The 14,480-nt window shown below is 50.0% G+C and overlaps 3 protein-coding genes across 8 annotated transcripts in view; 2 read left to right on the plus strand and 1 right to left on the minus strand.

Annotated features, from left to right (window-relative positions):
• myh14 (myosin, heavy chain 14, non-muscle) overlaps positions 1-10,688 on the plus strand; it is a 32,452-nt gene extending 21,764 nt beyond the window's left edge. For 5 of the 6 annotated variants that reach the window (XM_019868946.1, XM_019868951.1, XM_019868949.1 and 2 more), the window contains 23 exons: positions 171-302; positions 386-592; positions 1,289-1,426; positions 1,503-1,626; positions 2,023-2,194; positions 2,279-2,491; positions 2,764-2,908; positions 3,197-3,403; positions 3,485-3,589; positions 3,684-3,836; positions 4,351-4,599; positions 4,679-4,792; positions 5,299-5,397; positions 5,481-5,693; positions 5,774-5,935; positions 6,013-6,141; positions 6,351-6,439; positions 6,521-6,644; positions 7,066-7,274; positions 7,570-7,678; positions 7,867-8,039; positions 8,197-8,220; positions 8,628-10,688. In XM_019868946.1, coding sequence (XP_019724505.1) covers positions 171-302; positions 386-592; positions 1,289-1,426; positions 1,503-1,626; positions 2,023-2,194; positions 2,279-2,491; positions 2,764-2,908; positions 3,197-3,403; positions 3,485-3,589; positions 3,684-3,836; positions 4,351-4,599; positions 4,679-4,792; positions 5,299-5,397; positions 5,481-5,693; positions 5,774-5,935; positions 6,013-6,141; positions 6,351-6,439; positions 6,521-6,644; positions 7,066-7,274; positions 7,570-7,678; positions 7,867-8,039; positions 8,197-8,220; positions 8,628-8,823 — 3,486 coding nt within the window. In that variant the 3' untranslated portion in view covers positions 8,824-10,688. The remainder of the gene's footprint in view (positions 1-170; positions 303-385; positions 593-1,288; positions 1,427-1,502; positions 1,627-2,022; positions 2,195-2,278; positions 2,492-2,763; positions 2,909-3,196; positions 3,404-3,484; positions 3,590-3,683; positions 3,837-4,350; positions 4,600-4,678; positions 4,793-5,298; positions 5,398-5,480; positions 5,694-5,773; positions 5,936-6,012; positions 6,142-6,350; positions 6,440-6,520; positions 6,645-7,065; positions 7,275-7,569; positions 7,679-7,866; positions 8,040-8,196; positions 8,221-8,627) is intronic. The other variant, XM_019868947.1, reaches the window with a different exon arrangement.
• Positions 10,689-11,027: 339 nt separating this feature from the next.
• Positions 11,028-14,480, plus strand: part of rpl18 (ribosomal protein L18) — a 13,702-nt gene continuing 10,249 nt past the window's right edge. Inside the window, exon 1 of the mRNA XM_019868975.1 lies at positions 11,028-11,051. Within this exon, the coding sequence (XP_019724534.1) occupies positions 11,043-11,051 (9 nt within the window). The 5' untranslated portion in view covers positions 11,028-11,042. The remainder of the gene's footprint in view (positions 11,052-14,480) is intronic.
• c16h19orf85 (chromosome 16 C19orf85 homolog) lies at positions 12,731-14,245 on the minus strand. Its single transcript, XM_019868972.1, has 2 exons — positions 14,056-14,245; positions 12,731-13,619 (listed from the first exon to the last, which is right to left on the minus strand). Exons 1-2 carry the CDS (start codon positions 14,241-14,243, stop codon positions 12,911-12,913), a joined length of 897 nt encoding a protein of 298 aa, XP_019724531.1. The 5' UTR covers positions 14,244-14,245; the 3' UTR covers positions 12,731-12,910.

The following is a 14,480-nucleotide window of genomic DNA, read 5'->3' on the forward strand; positions in this document are numbered from 1 at the left end:
TGACAAGGATGATGACCATTCTTAGTGGCCCTGCCCCAGATTTTCCGTGGTCCTGCTCATGGACTCTTCCTCTCATCTTACATTTGATCATTTTCACTTTACCAAAGTCTTTTGTCAGCTTTAGGACCAAATATCGAATGGCTTTGTGAGTCTTGCTGTGCTCTTGGCAGGTGAAACCGCTGCTGCAAGTGACGCGGCAGGATGAGGAAATCCAGATCCGAGAATCGGAGCTGCTCAAGGCCAAGGAAAGACTTGCCCGAGTGGAGCAGGACTTCACCGACCTGGACAAGAAACACACTGTGGTGAGCAAACCTCCTACCTCGGTGATCAGAGCCTTCTCGCAGATGTCACTGGCCAATTGTGCCCCCTCTTCATCATCCGACAGCTGATAGAGGAGAAGGCGGTGCTGGCCGACCAGCTGCAGGCCGAGGCCGAGCTTTTTGCCGAGGCCGAGGAGATGCGGTCCAGGCTGGCCAGTCGCAAGCAGGAGCTGGAGGACGTGCTCACCGAGCTGGAGAGCCGCTTGGAGGAGGAGGAGGAGAGGGGCCTGCAGATGAGCAACGAGAAGAAGAAAATGCAGCAGAATATTCAGGTATGGAAGTGGAGCGGGGGGGGAGAAAAACAAACAAGTCTCCGTCCATTCTTGGAATGGATGTGGAAGGCTCACCTGTGCTTTCTCTCCTGCCGCATCAACAATATTCGCTCTGTGTGCCACCTGTTGGAGATATCTCGGTGTTTGTTTCTGCTCGATTTTTACCTTTGAGCACGGCTTCAAATAAAGTGAAAATTGCTCGCCACAATCTTATTCACAAGACAAAACAAGAAGCAAATAATGGCCAAACATGAGAATGGTGTTTGTTTCCACGGTGACTCAGCTGATCCTGCCATGGCATTCAGGTCTGGAGGAAGTGCGGGCCATTCCGTTTGAGGTACATTAAGGGCGACCCTTTCAACACGCGCTCTGATTGAACCAGGACTTTTATCGGTCGATTTGAGAATCACACGCTTGTTGTGAATGTTGTGAGACAACAGCAATTGAGGCAAACAGTACTGAAAGGCTGAACAGGTGTGTGACATGTGCGTTCACAAACGCTGAGGGAAGGCCACATGAAGTTCATCTGTCAAGATTTCGGCTCCTCCTGAAATTCCACCCGAAAGCCAAATATCCCTCACATTTTGTGAGGAGTGTAATTTGCTGGGTTCTAAGCTTTGGTCATTTTGAGGAAATCTTGTCAACATTGGTTCTCTTTTCTATTTATGTTGCGCTCGCAATTTGATCTCCTCTTAGGACCTGGAGGAGCAGCTAGAAGAGGAAGAAAGTGCCAGGCAGCGCCTCTTGCTGGAGAAAGTCTCGCTGGAGACCAAAGTCAAAAGTATGGAGAACGACCTTCTGACCGCGGCGGAGCAGAGAGATCGCCTCGGCAAGGTTGGCGTCCCGTGGACAGCCGTCGGTCTTGTCGGAATAGATTTACCCACGCTGTCAATCGTGTGGTGTCGAGCAGGAGAAGAGACAGCTGGAGGAGCGCCTGGCCGAGGTGACTGACAACCTCACCGAAGAAGAGGAGAAGAGCAAGAGTCTGAATAAACTCAAGAACAAACAGGAGGCCGTCATCGCCGACCTAGAAGGTGAAGAGAGTGCAAATGTTGTTTCGGTCACATGTGTTCAGATGGACATTTTTTGGCGGGGGGGGGGGGGGGGGGTGTACAGAACAAGACCCGATTACATTTCCCTCACACAATGAATGCAGTATCGATCACTGTCAAGTCAAGTAATTTTCTTGTCAAATGTGCTCCATGTGCAACATACAGCACAGATGAAATTTCTTTCCTCGGGAGAGAGAGGAGGCGCTGCGAGTGCCCGCGCCGCCATCAAAAGAACAGAGAAAATAATATAACACAACACATAAGACACACCAGTCATGCAAGACTGCACTTCTGGGCAACCTGTCAATCAATCCATCAAGAAATGTCTGTTTTCCGTGTGTTGCTATCGATCTCCCTCTCTCACCGCGTGTGGTTTAGATCGTCTCAAGCGCGAGGAGCAGGGGCACCAGGAGCAGGAAAAGTGGAAGAGGCGGATGGAGACCGAGGCAATAGAGGCGCAAGAGCAGCTGTCTGACCTCAGCCTCATCTCTGGCGAGCTGAAGGGCAGCCTGTCCCAGAAGGAAAAAGAAATCACCGGCCTGCAGAGCCGGTGCGGCCCCACCGAGCCGTGGCGATGAATAAGCCAAAAAGGAGAGCCCGGTCACCTAATGGCTTTCTTTCGATGTGGAAAAAGGTTGGAGGAGGAGGCGGCACGCCGCTCGGAAGCTCAGAGGTCGCTGAGGGAAGCCATGTCGCAGGTGTCCGAGCTGAAGGAGGAAGTGGAGAACGAGCGAGGCATGCGAGAGCGGGCCGAGAAACAGAGGCGAGACCTCGGGGAGGAGCTGGAGGCTTTGCGGACCGAGCTGGAGGACACCCTCGACACCACCGCCGCCCAGCAGGAGCTCAGGTTTGGACGGATGATGTGGAGTCGGTGTTGAAACGATGCAGACAACAACATTCTGAATTGTTGACGTTTCGCTGAGACGGCTGAAGAGAAAGCGGCGATGGGCGTGAGGAAAGTAAATGTTCCTTTCGAGCAAAGAATGAGATCAGGTTGGGAATATTTTTGAGATGGAAAATGCAGGAGTGGCTTGGAGTCTCCCATCGAAAAGCAAAGCCTGATCAAATCTCAAGCTGGGGCGGGCACGTTTCTAGTGAGCCTTTATCTCCCCTCCGCAGGTCCCGTCGGGAGGTGGAGTTAAACGACCTCCAGCGTTGCGTAGAAGATGAGACGCGCCGCCATGAGGCCCAGCTGTCGGAGCTCCGAATCAAGCACAGCGCCGCCATAGACAATCTGCAGGAGCAGCTGGACAACAGCAAGAGGGTGAGAAGGAGAAACAGAAGGAGGATGCCTTTCAAACCCTCCCGCGCAACAAATTTGTGATCTGGAGAGACCATAGGAAATCCTTTTTTCAAACATTGTGCACACAATAGTATCAAGAGCACTTTGAAGGAATGAAAACAGAAAGAAAAAATCTCTTAAGGAAGAATTTGAATGTGCTTGCTTCAAGCTGTTTGGGATAAAAATCGATGCGGAAAACAAAGATGAACACGCGAGTTTCACTCTGCACGCGGCGTCATTGGTCATGTTGAGCTCCGTGCTCTCGTTCAGGCGCGCCAGTCGTTGGAGAAGGCCAAGATGGTGCTCGAGGAAGAGAAGCAGAGTTTGAGCACAGAGCTGAAGGGCCTCCAGGCCAGCCGCACCGAGAGCGACCGAGGACGCAAGAGGGCTGAAAGTCAGCTGCAGGAGCTCACCATGCGCCTCACCCAGGCCGACCAAGAGAGGGAGGAAAGAGAGGAGCGAGTGCACAAGCTGCAGGTGAGACGAGTGGACGCCGCCGTACCGGGCGTTTGACCGACGACGTCGTCACGTCTTTGCACTCCTTCTGTCTTGTTTCAGAATGAAATTGAGTCCCTCTCCAGCAATTTGTCATCCTTTGACAGCAAATCCCTCCGTCTGTCGAAAGAAGTCAACAGTCTGGAGAGCCAGCTTCATGACTCACAGGTAACACACACACACACACACGCTCACTCACACTGACGCTTTTTTTAGTGGAGGAAATTCCCCCCCGCCAATCTTTTTGCTCTCCACCCTCCAGGAACTCTTGCAGGAGGAGACCCGCCAGAAGTTGGCCCTGGCCGCCAGGGTGCGAGCGCTGGAGGACGAGAGGAATGGACTGCTGGAGAGACTGGAGGAGGAAGAGGAGAAAGCCAGGGAGCATTGCCGGCAGATTCAGACTCACACTCAGCAGGTAGGCCGCGCCCGCCCGATTCGCGACCTCTTTGTTCGGAGCTCAAATCAGGCTCTTGAAGAAGCACCGTTCCGCTTTTGGAAAGCGATTTGCCTCACAGACGTACTTTGACTTCATCACATCCATTTTCCTCATTGTCATCAATTCAAATGCCATTTATCCATGCCAGCCGCCCACTAAAATGTTTTCTCTTCTGTGTTTTCACAAAATATATACATCCCGTATTTTCACGCCAGGTGCTAACTCTGTATTTAACACATACACAAGACGCATTGTATGATTGGACACAGGCATGGTGAAACATTGCGTCAACAATTATTTTAAAAAGGCAGCGGGAGCAAAACGTATTCTGGTTGTACCTTATTGAAGTATTTATAACTATGCACTCACGTTATTTGTTTGAATCAATCCTCACTCGCAACTTCAGTCTGGCTGTTTTCTGGCCTTGACCAAGGACAAAGTTGTTTATTTCGGAGCCACTCACGCTTGCTTTTCGCCGCTGAAACCTCTCCAGCTGTCCGAGATGCGCAAGCATTCGGAGGAGGTGAACACGGCGGTGGAGAGCGGTGAGGAGATCCGCAGGAAGCTGCAGAGAGAGCTGGACGCCACCGTCCAGAGAGAGAAACAGCGGGAGGAGGAGAAGGAGCGCGTGGAAAGGCAGCGCGAGCGCCTCAGGGAGGAGATCGAGGACATGACTCTGGCCCTGCAGCGGGAGAGGCAGAACTGCACGGCACTGGAGAAGAGGCAGAAGAAGTTCGACCAGGTCGGGGCAGGGCCTCGCAATGCCCATGTGGATGCCCTTCCAGATGCCATGCGCATCACCTGTGCCTCTTCTACCGCAGTGTCTGGCCGAGGAGAAGGCGGTGAGCACTCGTCTGGCTGAAGAGAAGGACCGAGCGGAAGCTGACAGTCGAGACAAGGAGACGCGCTATCTTGCATTGTCCAGGGCACTACAGGTACATCAAAGTCGGACGACGGTAAAACCCTCTTTATCGCGTCAGAGCATTCTGGACCCACCGCCAATGGTTCAAGCTCGACTACGGGTGAACTTGTACTTGAAACAAAAGAGAACAAAAGCGCGTGATGTGACAAAATGGGGGAATTGCTGCGTTTGAAAACCTTCGACAGCGAATGAGTGAATGACTGTGAAACGCACCTCAGACGGCTCATGAAATGACGCTCATTACAAACTGCAAACAGGTCTTGCTGTAACACAGGCGGAGCAACGGCTCCGACAAGCGCAGCGTACGACAGCACTCCGAGGCCTAGTTTCTGGTCGCTGGAAGCAGCCCACCTTAAAAACGGCAAAACTGCGTTCGCACACGACACGACCGAGGCGCTCTCTTGTGCTCGACGCATCTCTTCCGCGACACTTGAGTGCAGCCTATTGCGGGCGGTTCATGATTTTCATCCGGATGTCTGTGAAGCCTTGACTGGGCCGCATCGCCGTATTTGTGCGTAGGAGGCCCAGGACCAGAAGGAGGAGCTGGAGCGATCCAACAAGCAGCTTCGCCTGGAAATGGAACAGCTCGTCAACCAGCAGGATGATGTGGGAAAGAACGTAAGACTTCAGTGTCCTTCTTGTCTTTCCGGCCGAGTCTTCGACGAGTCCTCGCGTCAGCTCTTGCGCTTGCGCGCGCGCAGGTCCACGAGCTGGAGAGGACCCGGAGGGCTCTGGAGGCGGAAGCCGAAAGCCTCCGTACCCAGACGCAGGATCTGGAGGAGGAGCTGACGGAGGCGGAGAACTCCAGGCTGAGGCTGGAGGTCACCCTGCAGGCGCTCAAGGCTCAGTTCGAGAGGGAGATCAGCAGCAGTGAGGAGAAGGGCGAGGAGAAGAGGAGGGCCCTGAGCAAGCAGGTCGAGACGGGCAAGCCGAGAGCAGCATACCGTCGGGGCATATCTGCGGGGCTGAGCGTGCTCTTTCCTCGTGTTGCCAGGTGAGGGAGCTGGAGATCCAGCTGGAGGAGGAGCGCAGTCAGCGCTCCCAGGCCGTGCTCACCAAGAAGCAGCTGGAAGCCGAGCTCCAGGATTCGGAGGCTCAGGTGGAAACCTCCAGCCGCAGCAAGGAGGAAGCCGTCAAGCATCTGCGGAAGCTGCAGGTAGCAAGCGCTCGCCCAGCACCTTCCCCACTGTCAACACACACGTGGTGCGAAACATCTCGGCGGCTTTGTCTCAGAGTCAACTCAAGGAGGCGCTCCGAGAGCTGGATGAGGCCAAGATCACGCGAGACGAGGTCATCGCGCAGTCCAAAGACAACGATAAGAAAATCCAAACGCTGGAGGCCGAAGTCCTGCAGCTCACCGAGGTTTGTCAAACGCACCGCCTGACTTGACAGCGTTCCCAAATCAATTTTGCGCTGGGGGAGAAAATACACCTCGTCCGTCAGTCGGGAGCTGCTCTTGGCCACGGCTCACGCCAAGACACGCAAGATGCAGACTCGCAGAAACCATCACACAAATGTGGATGGTTTGTTGTTCCTCCGACTAACCGCACGGCATATTTTTGCGTGCGCAGGAGCTGTCCGTGTCCGACCGGCAGAGAAGGCAGGCTCAGCAAGAGAGAGACGAAATGGCCGACGACATGGTCAACAACAGCTCCGGAAAGTACGTCTCACCCCGATGCGCCCGTGTCAAATTCATGTCGGGCTCGTTGTGTTGTTTGCTAACGGCGGCGCCTTTGTTCAGGTCGGCGCTATTTGAAGAGAAGCGCCGGTTAGAGATGCGAGTCAGCCAACTGGAGGAGGAGCTGGAGGAGGAGCAGACCAATGCTGAGCTCCTGTCAGAGAGACAACGAAAGATGGCTTTGCAGGTGCATTTCTTTCAGCCAAAGACCCCCCATGCCGTTGCCGATGCACTGTCAGGCATTTACGGAATGGCTCAAAAAGTGGGCCACGCAAATTCGGCCTCTCGCAACCAGCCCACACGTCTCCATGACATCACTTGCTACACTGCGCCCATTAACTCATTTAGTACCAGCCAATTCTGGACCAAGTCTGAAAAGACGTTTAAACGTCTTTGGGAGTGAATGAGTTAAAGATACTCGCAACACACAAACAAAAAATTAATGGCATTCCGTAAAACCTCTTTGGTGCTGTTTTTAGCCCAGTGTTATTCTTAATTCCTAACATTTTGGGATGTTTTTTGTTGTTGTTGTTGGCTGGAACGAATTCATGGCAGTTGAATTCATTTTAATGGGGAAAGCCACTTTGCGCCTTCCTCCCTTCATTCAGGTGGAGACGCTGACGGTGCAGCTGCAGGGCGAGAGGACCCTGGCCCAGAAGGCGGAGGCGGCGCGGGAGCAGCTGGACCGCCACAACAAGGACATGAAGACGCGGCTGGAGGAGCTGGAGGGAACCGTCAGGGGCAAACACCGGCTCAGCGTCGCCGCCTTGGAGACCAAGATCGAATCGATGGAGGAGCAGCTGGAACAGGAGAGACAGTGAGAGACCAAAACACCTCGTTTTGGGGGGGGGGGTTTGTGTTTTTCCTTCTTCTTCCAAGAATCTAGCAAACAACAACAACTAAATGTTGTTAAATCTATCTATTATTGGAACGGATGGATTTATATTATTTAAAAAAAAAAAGAGTAAGACCATTTTTTACACATATGAATTTGTTTTAAAAAAAACTAAACGGATGAAAAAGTAAATGGTTGTGAATTTGGACGATGAAATTGATCATCAATACCTCTTATACATCAATACTAAAATAAAAGTGTTGGTTTTGTCTCTTAGGGAGCGCGCTATTGCCAACAAGTTGGTGAGGAAGACGGAGAAGAAACTGAAGGAGGTGATGATGCAGGCCGAAGATGAGAGGAGGCACGCCGACCAGTACAGAGACCAGGTATACAAGATCTCATCATTTAATACCTTTCATTGAAGAGAAACCATTTGTCTGCGGAGTTTTCACCTCGGAATGACACCAAACCTCGGTTTATTCCCAAGACCGAGAAGGAGTGAAAATACACCGTCTTCATCTGAGAGCGATTTGCTTTTCCTCTATTCATTTGAAATGTGATCTGTGTGGCGTAGCTGGATAAGTCCATGGTGCGCCTGAGGCAGCTGAAGCGTCAGCTGGAAGAAGTGGAGGAGGAGAACTCGCGCTCCAACGCGCAGAAGAGGAAGCTGCAGCGAGAACTGGAGGAGCTGACGGAAAACAGCCAAAGCAGGATGCGCGAGATCACCACCCTGCGCAACCAGCTCAGGTAGGCGCGGCGGCCGTGCTCCCGCCATGCCTGCGCCATTTCACTTGACCATTGACCATCATTTTACTTTTGCTTTGCTCTGTTCCGTTGCGTCCCTTTGTGTTCACCTAACACTGTCCCATCTGTGCCCATCTGTCCACGTCACACCAAAACTCAGCGTCCCTGAATGGAGACCAGAGCAGTAGGTCATTGTGTTTTTTGCTCTTCGTCTTTTTTTCTGTCCGTGTCTAAACCTGTGTGTGTGCGTGCGTGCTTGTGTGTGTGTGTGTGTGTGTGTGTGTGTGTGTGTGTGTGTGTGTGCGTGCGTACGTGTGTCTGTCTGTATGTGTGCATGTGTGTAAACCATGTTTTTTCACCGTTTGTGGATTTAATGTATTTATTTTATCCCATTGGCATATACTTTTTTTTTTTATTTGGGCGGGGGTGGGCAAACGTTTGTGCAGTGGGATACATTATAGTCCAATGTTGTGTACTTTTAGTTCGTTATTGGGACAAAAAGCTTTTAACTGACTCCCGAGACGTTTTGGGCTTATATTGATGACGTGCCGTACGCAGCCACATGCCGTACTAATTAAGTCGATTGTGCAGACGTACTCCGTTGCCGCTGACGATGCGCGGACGGCGAGCTCTGGTGGACGAGTACTCGTTGGACAACTCGGATTCGGAGGAGCCGCCCGCCTCGCCCACGCCCTCCCTGGGAACGCCCCGAACGCCGACCCCGTCCTCGGAGCACAGCCTGGACCCGAACCCGCCGCCCTACAGCGTCAACAACCTACACCAATGATGTACCACACGTACACACGCAACACTAGTTTAGGATATAGTCAATGAATTGCTCAAGGAAGTTGCTTTTTTTTTCCCTTTCAACAAGTGCAAACAAAAGAGATTTTACAATTTTTTTTTTTTTTTTACCTTGCAATGCAACATGTAACATTCGAAATGACATCATGATGCAGTTTCAACTTTCACATTTGAATCGGCTGCACAGCGTAAAGGTGTAGAACTAGACAACCCTTACACTGTATCATGGGTGGGCAACCTTTTGCTATCCGGGGCCAAATTGAAATTATGAAGGGGAAAAAAAAATTGACTGCATTCCATCAAATAGTAGCCGCCCTTCTAATAAAAGCCTCCCTCAATTTAGATGCCTCACTTTTTCATCTTGATTTAAAAAAAAAAAAAAGCTTGTATCGATGGCGTTGTAATGAATTTGGCTGCTGTTGCTAACCAAAAGCGCAGCCCCTACAGTGGGGTGGAATAAATCAACACCGCTGTTGTAGTGACTCCACAATGTTGTGGGCGTCCCCCTACCCTGTCAGAAAAGGGTGCTCGATGTGCACCTTGAAGGGTCCAATGCCTTGTCAGTGGAGCGCTAAACTCCTTTTGCGCTCCTTGAACAGGCTGCCTATTGGGACCCTTAAAACGGAGACCGTTTCCAGGCAAATCATGTACCTTAGGGTACAATTGGGACACAGGTGCATCGGGTTCCGGGGAACTAAAACACACTCAAACCATGATGACCCGATGACGAAATATGTTCAGCATCGCGTACTGCAATGCATCGTGGGAGTTAAAGAGCAGCTGAAAAGCGCACAAGCGACAGCGAACCGTCGACACTTCGTTTGAACGGCATTCGGTTGCCCATCCCCTGGTGCCGATGACTGTCGGTGCCATACATTTGGACCGAGCACTTGTTTTATACCCTTATGTGACATCAAAAAAGTAGAAACATGGTCCCTTTGCTAGTTCAGACTATTTATGTTCCTTTAAACCACAAAGAGCACTTATTTGTAGCTTGGGGTTCCGTTGCAAAGAAGAAAATTGAAGCGCTGCCTTTTTTTTCCAGACAGTGTAGGAGACCCTCCTTCTATCTCCGGGCCACTATTTATTGATTGAATTGTTTGCTTTTTTCCGGATTTGATTTGCACGCAGAGCCCGCGCGCAGCTCACCAGCCACATGTTGCCCACCCCTGATGTTCCCATGACCAAAATAAAAGGGCTGCCGCAGAGTGACAAATTAGACAATCTATTTGCGTGAGCCAGATATTTAATTCAAAGTGTAAATTTGACCGTGACGGAATACGCCGTGTGACTTTTTTTACAAGGGCCATTTGCATAGCGACCGCCCTCTGTGCTGACACGGCGGGGGAATTTGCCCGCCGGCTGCCATCCACCCGTGAACAAGTAGCTCGCAAATGCTACCTCACGCGGAAACAGGTTGTCGAATCGTTCCGCGGCGGGTGTAATTTATTTGTGTGCAAAAATCTTGAGTCATTTGAATTTCTCTTAATTTATATCAAGCTAAATATGTTGATGCTTTTTTTTACTGTACAAACATTTACTGTCTGTCACAGGGGAGGCAGTTTTCTACCCCAAGTATTTTAATCCAAAGCAAAACACTTTTTGGGGGCGGGGGTGGCGGGGGTGTTTCTGGTTTTGTTTTTAAACTGAGGAAGGCATTTTATTTGGACGGGTGTCTGAGTATTGTTTACTGCGTTACATTTGAACCGCAATGACAGCTGCTGCGTGGATGAGAAAAGGGACAAAAGGTCATAGGATAGAGTAGAAAGAGATTTGCCCTCATCCGGCGTTGCTATTGGATGAATTCCCTTCAAGATAAAACGAATATTGTAGGTTGAGTTGGAAAGACAAAAGACGAGGCAACAAGTAATACAAGTTAGGAATAACCTTTTATTGTTAACCCTGGCCATCATCCGAACTCATGTTTCTTCTTCTTGTTCCTTTTCGGGGATATTTCAGTCACATTTTTTACACTGTTTACATGCGTGTGCCCGATGGAGACATTTGGGCTGGATTCACATGACACAATTGGCACCATTGGGATTTGCGTCGTAAATGGGGAACGTGGAGCAGAGGGGACGCATTGATTCGGAATATCTAGAGCTCGGAATGATACATATCGCATTGGGTGTACAGTATGAGATATGTCTCACTTGTAATGTCCACGGAAACTGACGGTCCAATGAATGGGATGAACATGAAATGAAAATGGTGGACTTGCAGTGGCCATGCATGCAGCCTTTGACAAACGTGATGATCTCTTGTGCCACACAGAGCTCCTCATACGGCTGCTAAACTTGGAAAACAAACTTGCTCAAATCACGTCATAAAAGCCTGCCTTTTGCATCAGTGAAGCTCCAAATCGGATGAACTAGTGTCAGTGATTTTTTTTTTTTTTCTAAAATGACCTCAGGTGGATTTTTGTTCTCTCGTGATATCCGCGCGCTTCATCTTAAGCTAAATGAAATTAGCGTTAGCTTTGGACGCGAAAGGTTTGAAGATGCAGAAAGTGCTTTTTTTGCCCACGCTCAAATGTTTCTAGAATTGTTGTCAATGTTTTGACTGTGGAGAAAGTATATACACTGACCCGTCTTTATGATTACCAAAATGAAGGATGCACTGGACCAGTTCAGTAGAAGACAAGTTTGCCTTTTAATCAGAGTTGACATTAGATCTGCGCAAAGCTAGCATGAGCAATGATGGCTTTGCCTCAAATGAGAGCTACCAGACAATGAAAGGATTACATTTTAACCAATCAATGATTAACTAGTTTTTTGGGGGTTTTCTTTTTGCCTTTACACGCCACCCACAATGGATTTGATGTGTCGACTTTAAGCTTGGATGGATACGGAAAATGTCTGCCGCCTAGCCCTTTTGTGTCGAGTCCATTTTTAGGGGCTGCTTTGGCATAATTATCAAAGTACCGGTAAGTGAAAGTCCTTTGCCATTACCAATTTCAAGCGCCACGTGACGCTTGTTTGCGGCTCTTACTGCCTTCACTTTTGTCTCTGGTAATGTAAGGCGGCTGGCCTGCTCCCACTGGGTTGAGATGAGGTGAGAAGGCCAGCGTTGGCTTCCGCTCGGAGTACAATTGCGTCATTGTAAATGCAAATGCCACAGTCAAATCACGTGGTGGTGGTTTTGTTTCGCATTGCTTGTGGTGTGTAAAGGCAAAATCATTAAACGTGTGTTACGCTAATTGCTACGCTAACAACAGGCTCGCAACGAATCATAGCTGCCAGGATTGCGTTTTAAACCAATCAATGACTTGTTAGGATATTTGTCTTTGCGCATCACCACAACGGATCAAAACCAACAAACAATATTGATGGTTTATTGACGATTAGGCGGTTTGGCAAAGATACGATATGAAGCCATTTTACATTTCGTTTTTTGTCTTGCGCAAATGCCAAGACGATTGTGTTGAGATCGGGTGACTGCAATATTCCTTTTATTTGCTTTCAAAATGTCCACAATTGCATTTTTACAGTAACCATAAATGCTGAATGTTTTATTTCATAGTCCCTCGTGATGGTGTGGAAAAACAAAACGATCAAAACTCTCGGCTCTCCAGATAGCTGGACCTAATTGTAAAACACACACCAATGAGTTTTCGATTTGTGTGTTTTTAAGTGCTTTTTCTGGCAATATGCAAATGACTTGTGTGTTGTGTAACCGCTGCACCTTGCACACCAGCAGCGGGTAGAATTGTCCATATCAGCATCGACTGTCCGTGAACACGCGTGCGTTCACGAGCCCCAAAGTTGAATTGTGGAACGCCACAAAGCTCTGTTCGGTCGAGGCAAGCTGATTCTCAAAGGTGTTTTGCTTCTACTTTTCTCACTTATGGTTTGCTCATGGCTACTGTGCAACTTGAAACATTGGTTTGGTTTTGTTTGTTAATGATGCTGTAAAAAAAAAAGACATCTGTCCGGGGTCCACTTTTAATATATGTTGTTGGTTTTCACTTTGCTGCATCGGTGTGCTTTATTTCACACGCGCACAAAACAAAAGTACTGAATGGATCATTTATTTGATCCGCCAGTTCCATTTTTTGTTCTCAGTATTTTTTATGGGGTGTAAACACCATGGTAATAAACCGTGTTAAAAGCTGCACATTCGGGTGACTCGCTGTCAATTAGGATGTCGGTGAACGTCAATTGGTCTTCGTGAGGCGGCGTCGCGAAGTGGCCAAGTGAGGCTTCCAGAGGCGGGGCCCAAAAAGACTGAGCCACGCCCCCCGTTGACATCATCCTGTGTTGGCAGCTGGACTGCACGGGAACTGGTTCGGGCATGGCGTAGTCTTCGTCTTTGGGTAAATCCGTTACGATTGGTCCGCCATCGCCGCGGACACCGCATCCGCTGTCTATGTCGTCGCTTTCCGAAAAGTGACCCGTGTGATGAATGGCACCGTCGTCCACAGAGAACAGATCCATAATGTCCTCCCAGTCGCTCTCGGCGATATCGGCCAAGTTGCGAGGGTCACCGGGGATGTCGACGAACATTTGCGCGGCGTCAAAGGACAACGGCGAAAGCGGTGGCATCAAGGAGGGAGAGATGGGGGCGGTGTCTTCAGAATCGTCCTTAAGGAAGATCGTTTCATCTGCGGGACATGTTGAGGACTTGTGTCGTTCCTTTGTCCCGCTTTCAACTTCCCGGGCGTCTTTCTGGTTGCGTCCGTCCAAATGGTCACATGACTGCTCAGGCGTTGACTCCGCCTCCTTCAAGTAGAGAGTGGACGCGAGGCGGCGATTAGCCGCCTCGATGTCAGCAAACTTCCTGTTTGCAAGTGAAAGGACATGTCAAAACACCTCAAAACAATGCCCTCGCTTAAATGTACGCCGTGCCCCCATTTGTTGCTGGGTGAATCATCGACTTTTGACAAAACTCCCTCACAAACATTCCGAACCCCAATTAACTTCAGAGCGACCTGTAATCAGTTGCTGTGACCCCATTAGTTTCAGCATGAGGCATCCACTTCCGATAAACACCTCATGCCTCAAATTCGTCATTGGGTGTGTCATCAACGCCTTCCTCAAATAAACACCTTGCCCCAATTGACCAGCGCACGGCAGCCTAAATAATGAATGCCTCCCTCACATGAAATGCTCGTGTTAAATTAAAGGCCTTCCCGTTTGGAGCGCCTGAGTCCGAATTGACCCCTGATAGCGTGCGTTGAAAGAAAGCAGTGTCGAAGTCGCCCACGTCTACACACCTCTGTATCATGTTGTGCAGGAAGCGGCGGTGGTTGACCTGCCGCTTGGAGGGGCGGTTCCTGCGGGGCTTCTGGAGGGTCCTCATCATGTGACCCGCCGCCGATGTCACAAACGTGTACAGGTCCCGACCCCGAGGAGCCCCTCGCTCCGGCCCAGGCTCCAGTGGCAGCGACGAGGATGCTTGCATGCCTTGGACATCAGACCCAAGCAAACAAAGCAGGGGTGCAGTGAGAAACGGTCCTTCTGGTCATGCTTGCAGTTGGAGTTGAATTTCAAGACCGTATTTCCTGTCCCAGGGAAGGGGACAGGGGGTTGGGGTCCAAACTTTCTCACATACAGGAAACAGAGGTGCCCAAGTCCATTCCTCAAGAGAGGACTGGACATCCTTGTTTTTCTTTTTTTTCTTTTTTTTTTGGGGGGGGGG

This window comes from Hippocampus comes, unplaced genomic scaffold, assembly GCF_001891065.2.
Source record: "Hippocampus comes isolate QL1 unplaced genomic scaffold, H_comes_QL1_v1.1 scaffold67, whole genome shotgun sequence".
In the NCBI taxonomy this organism is placed as follows: Eukaryota; Metazoa; Chordata; class Actinopteri; order Syngnathiformes; family Syngnathidae; genus Hippocampus; species Hippocampus comes.

What these genes read in the sequence shown, in the direction of transcription:
- c16h19orf85 (XM_019868972.1), bottom strand. Translation starts at nt 14,243, where the DNA reads ATGCAAGCATCCTCGTCGCTGCCACTGGAGCCTGGGCCGGAGCGAGGG. An exon ending in CTGCACAACATGATACAGAG is followed by an intron (nt 13,620 to 14,055) that starts GTGTGTAGACGT and finishes ACTTGCAAACAG; the next exon opens with GAAGTTTGCTGACATCGAGG.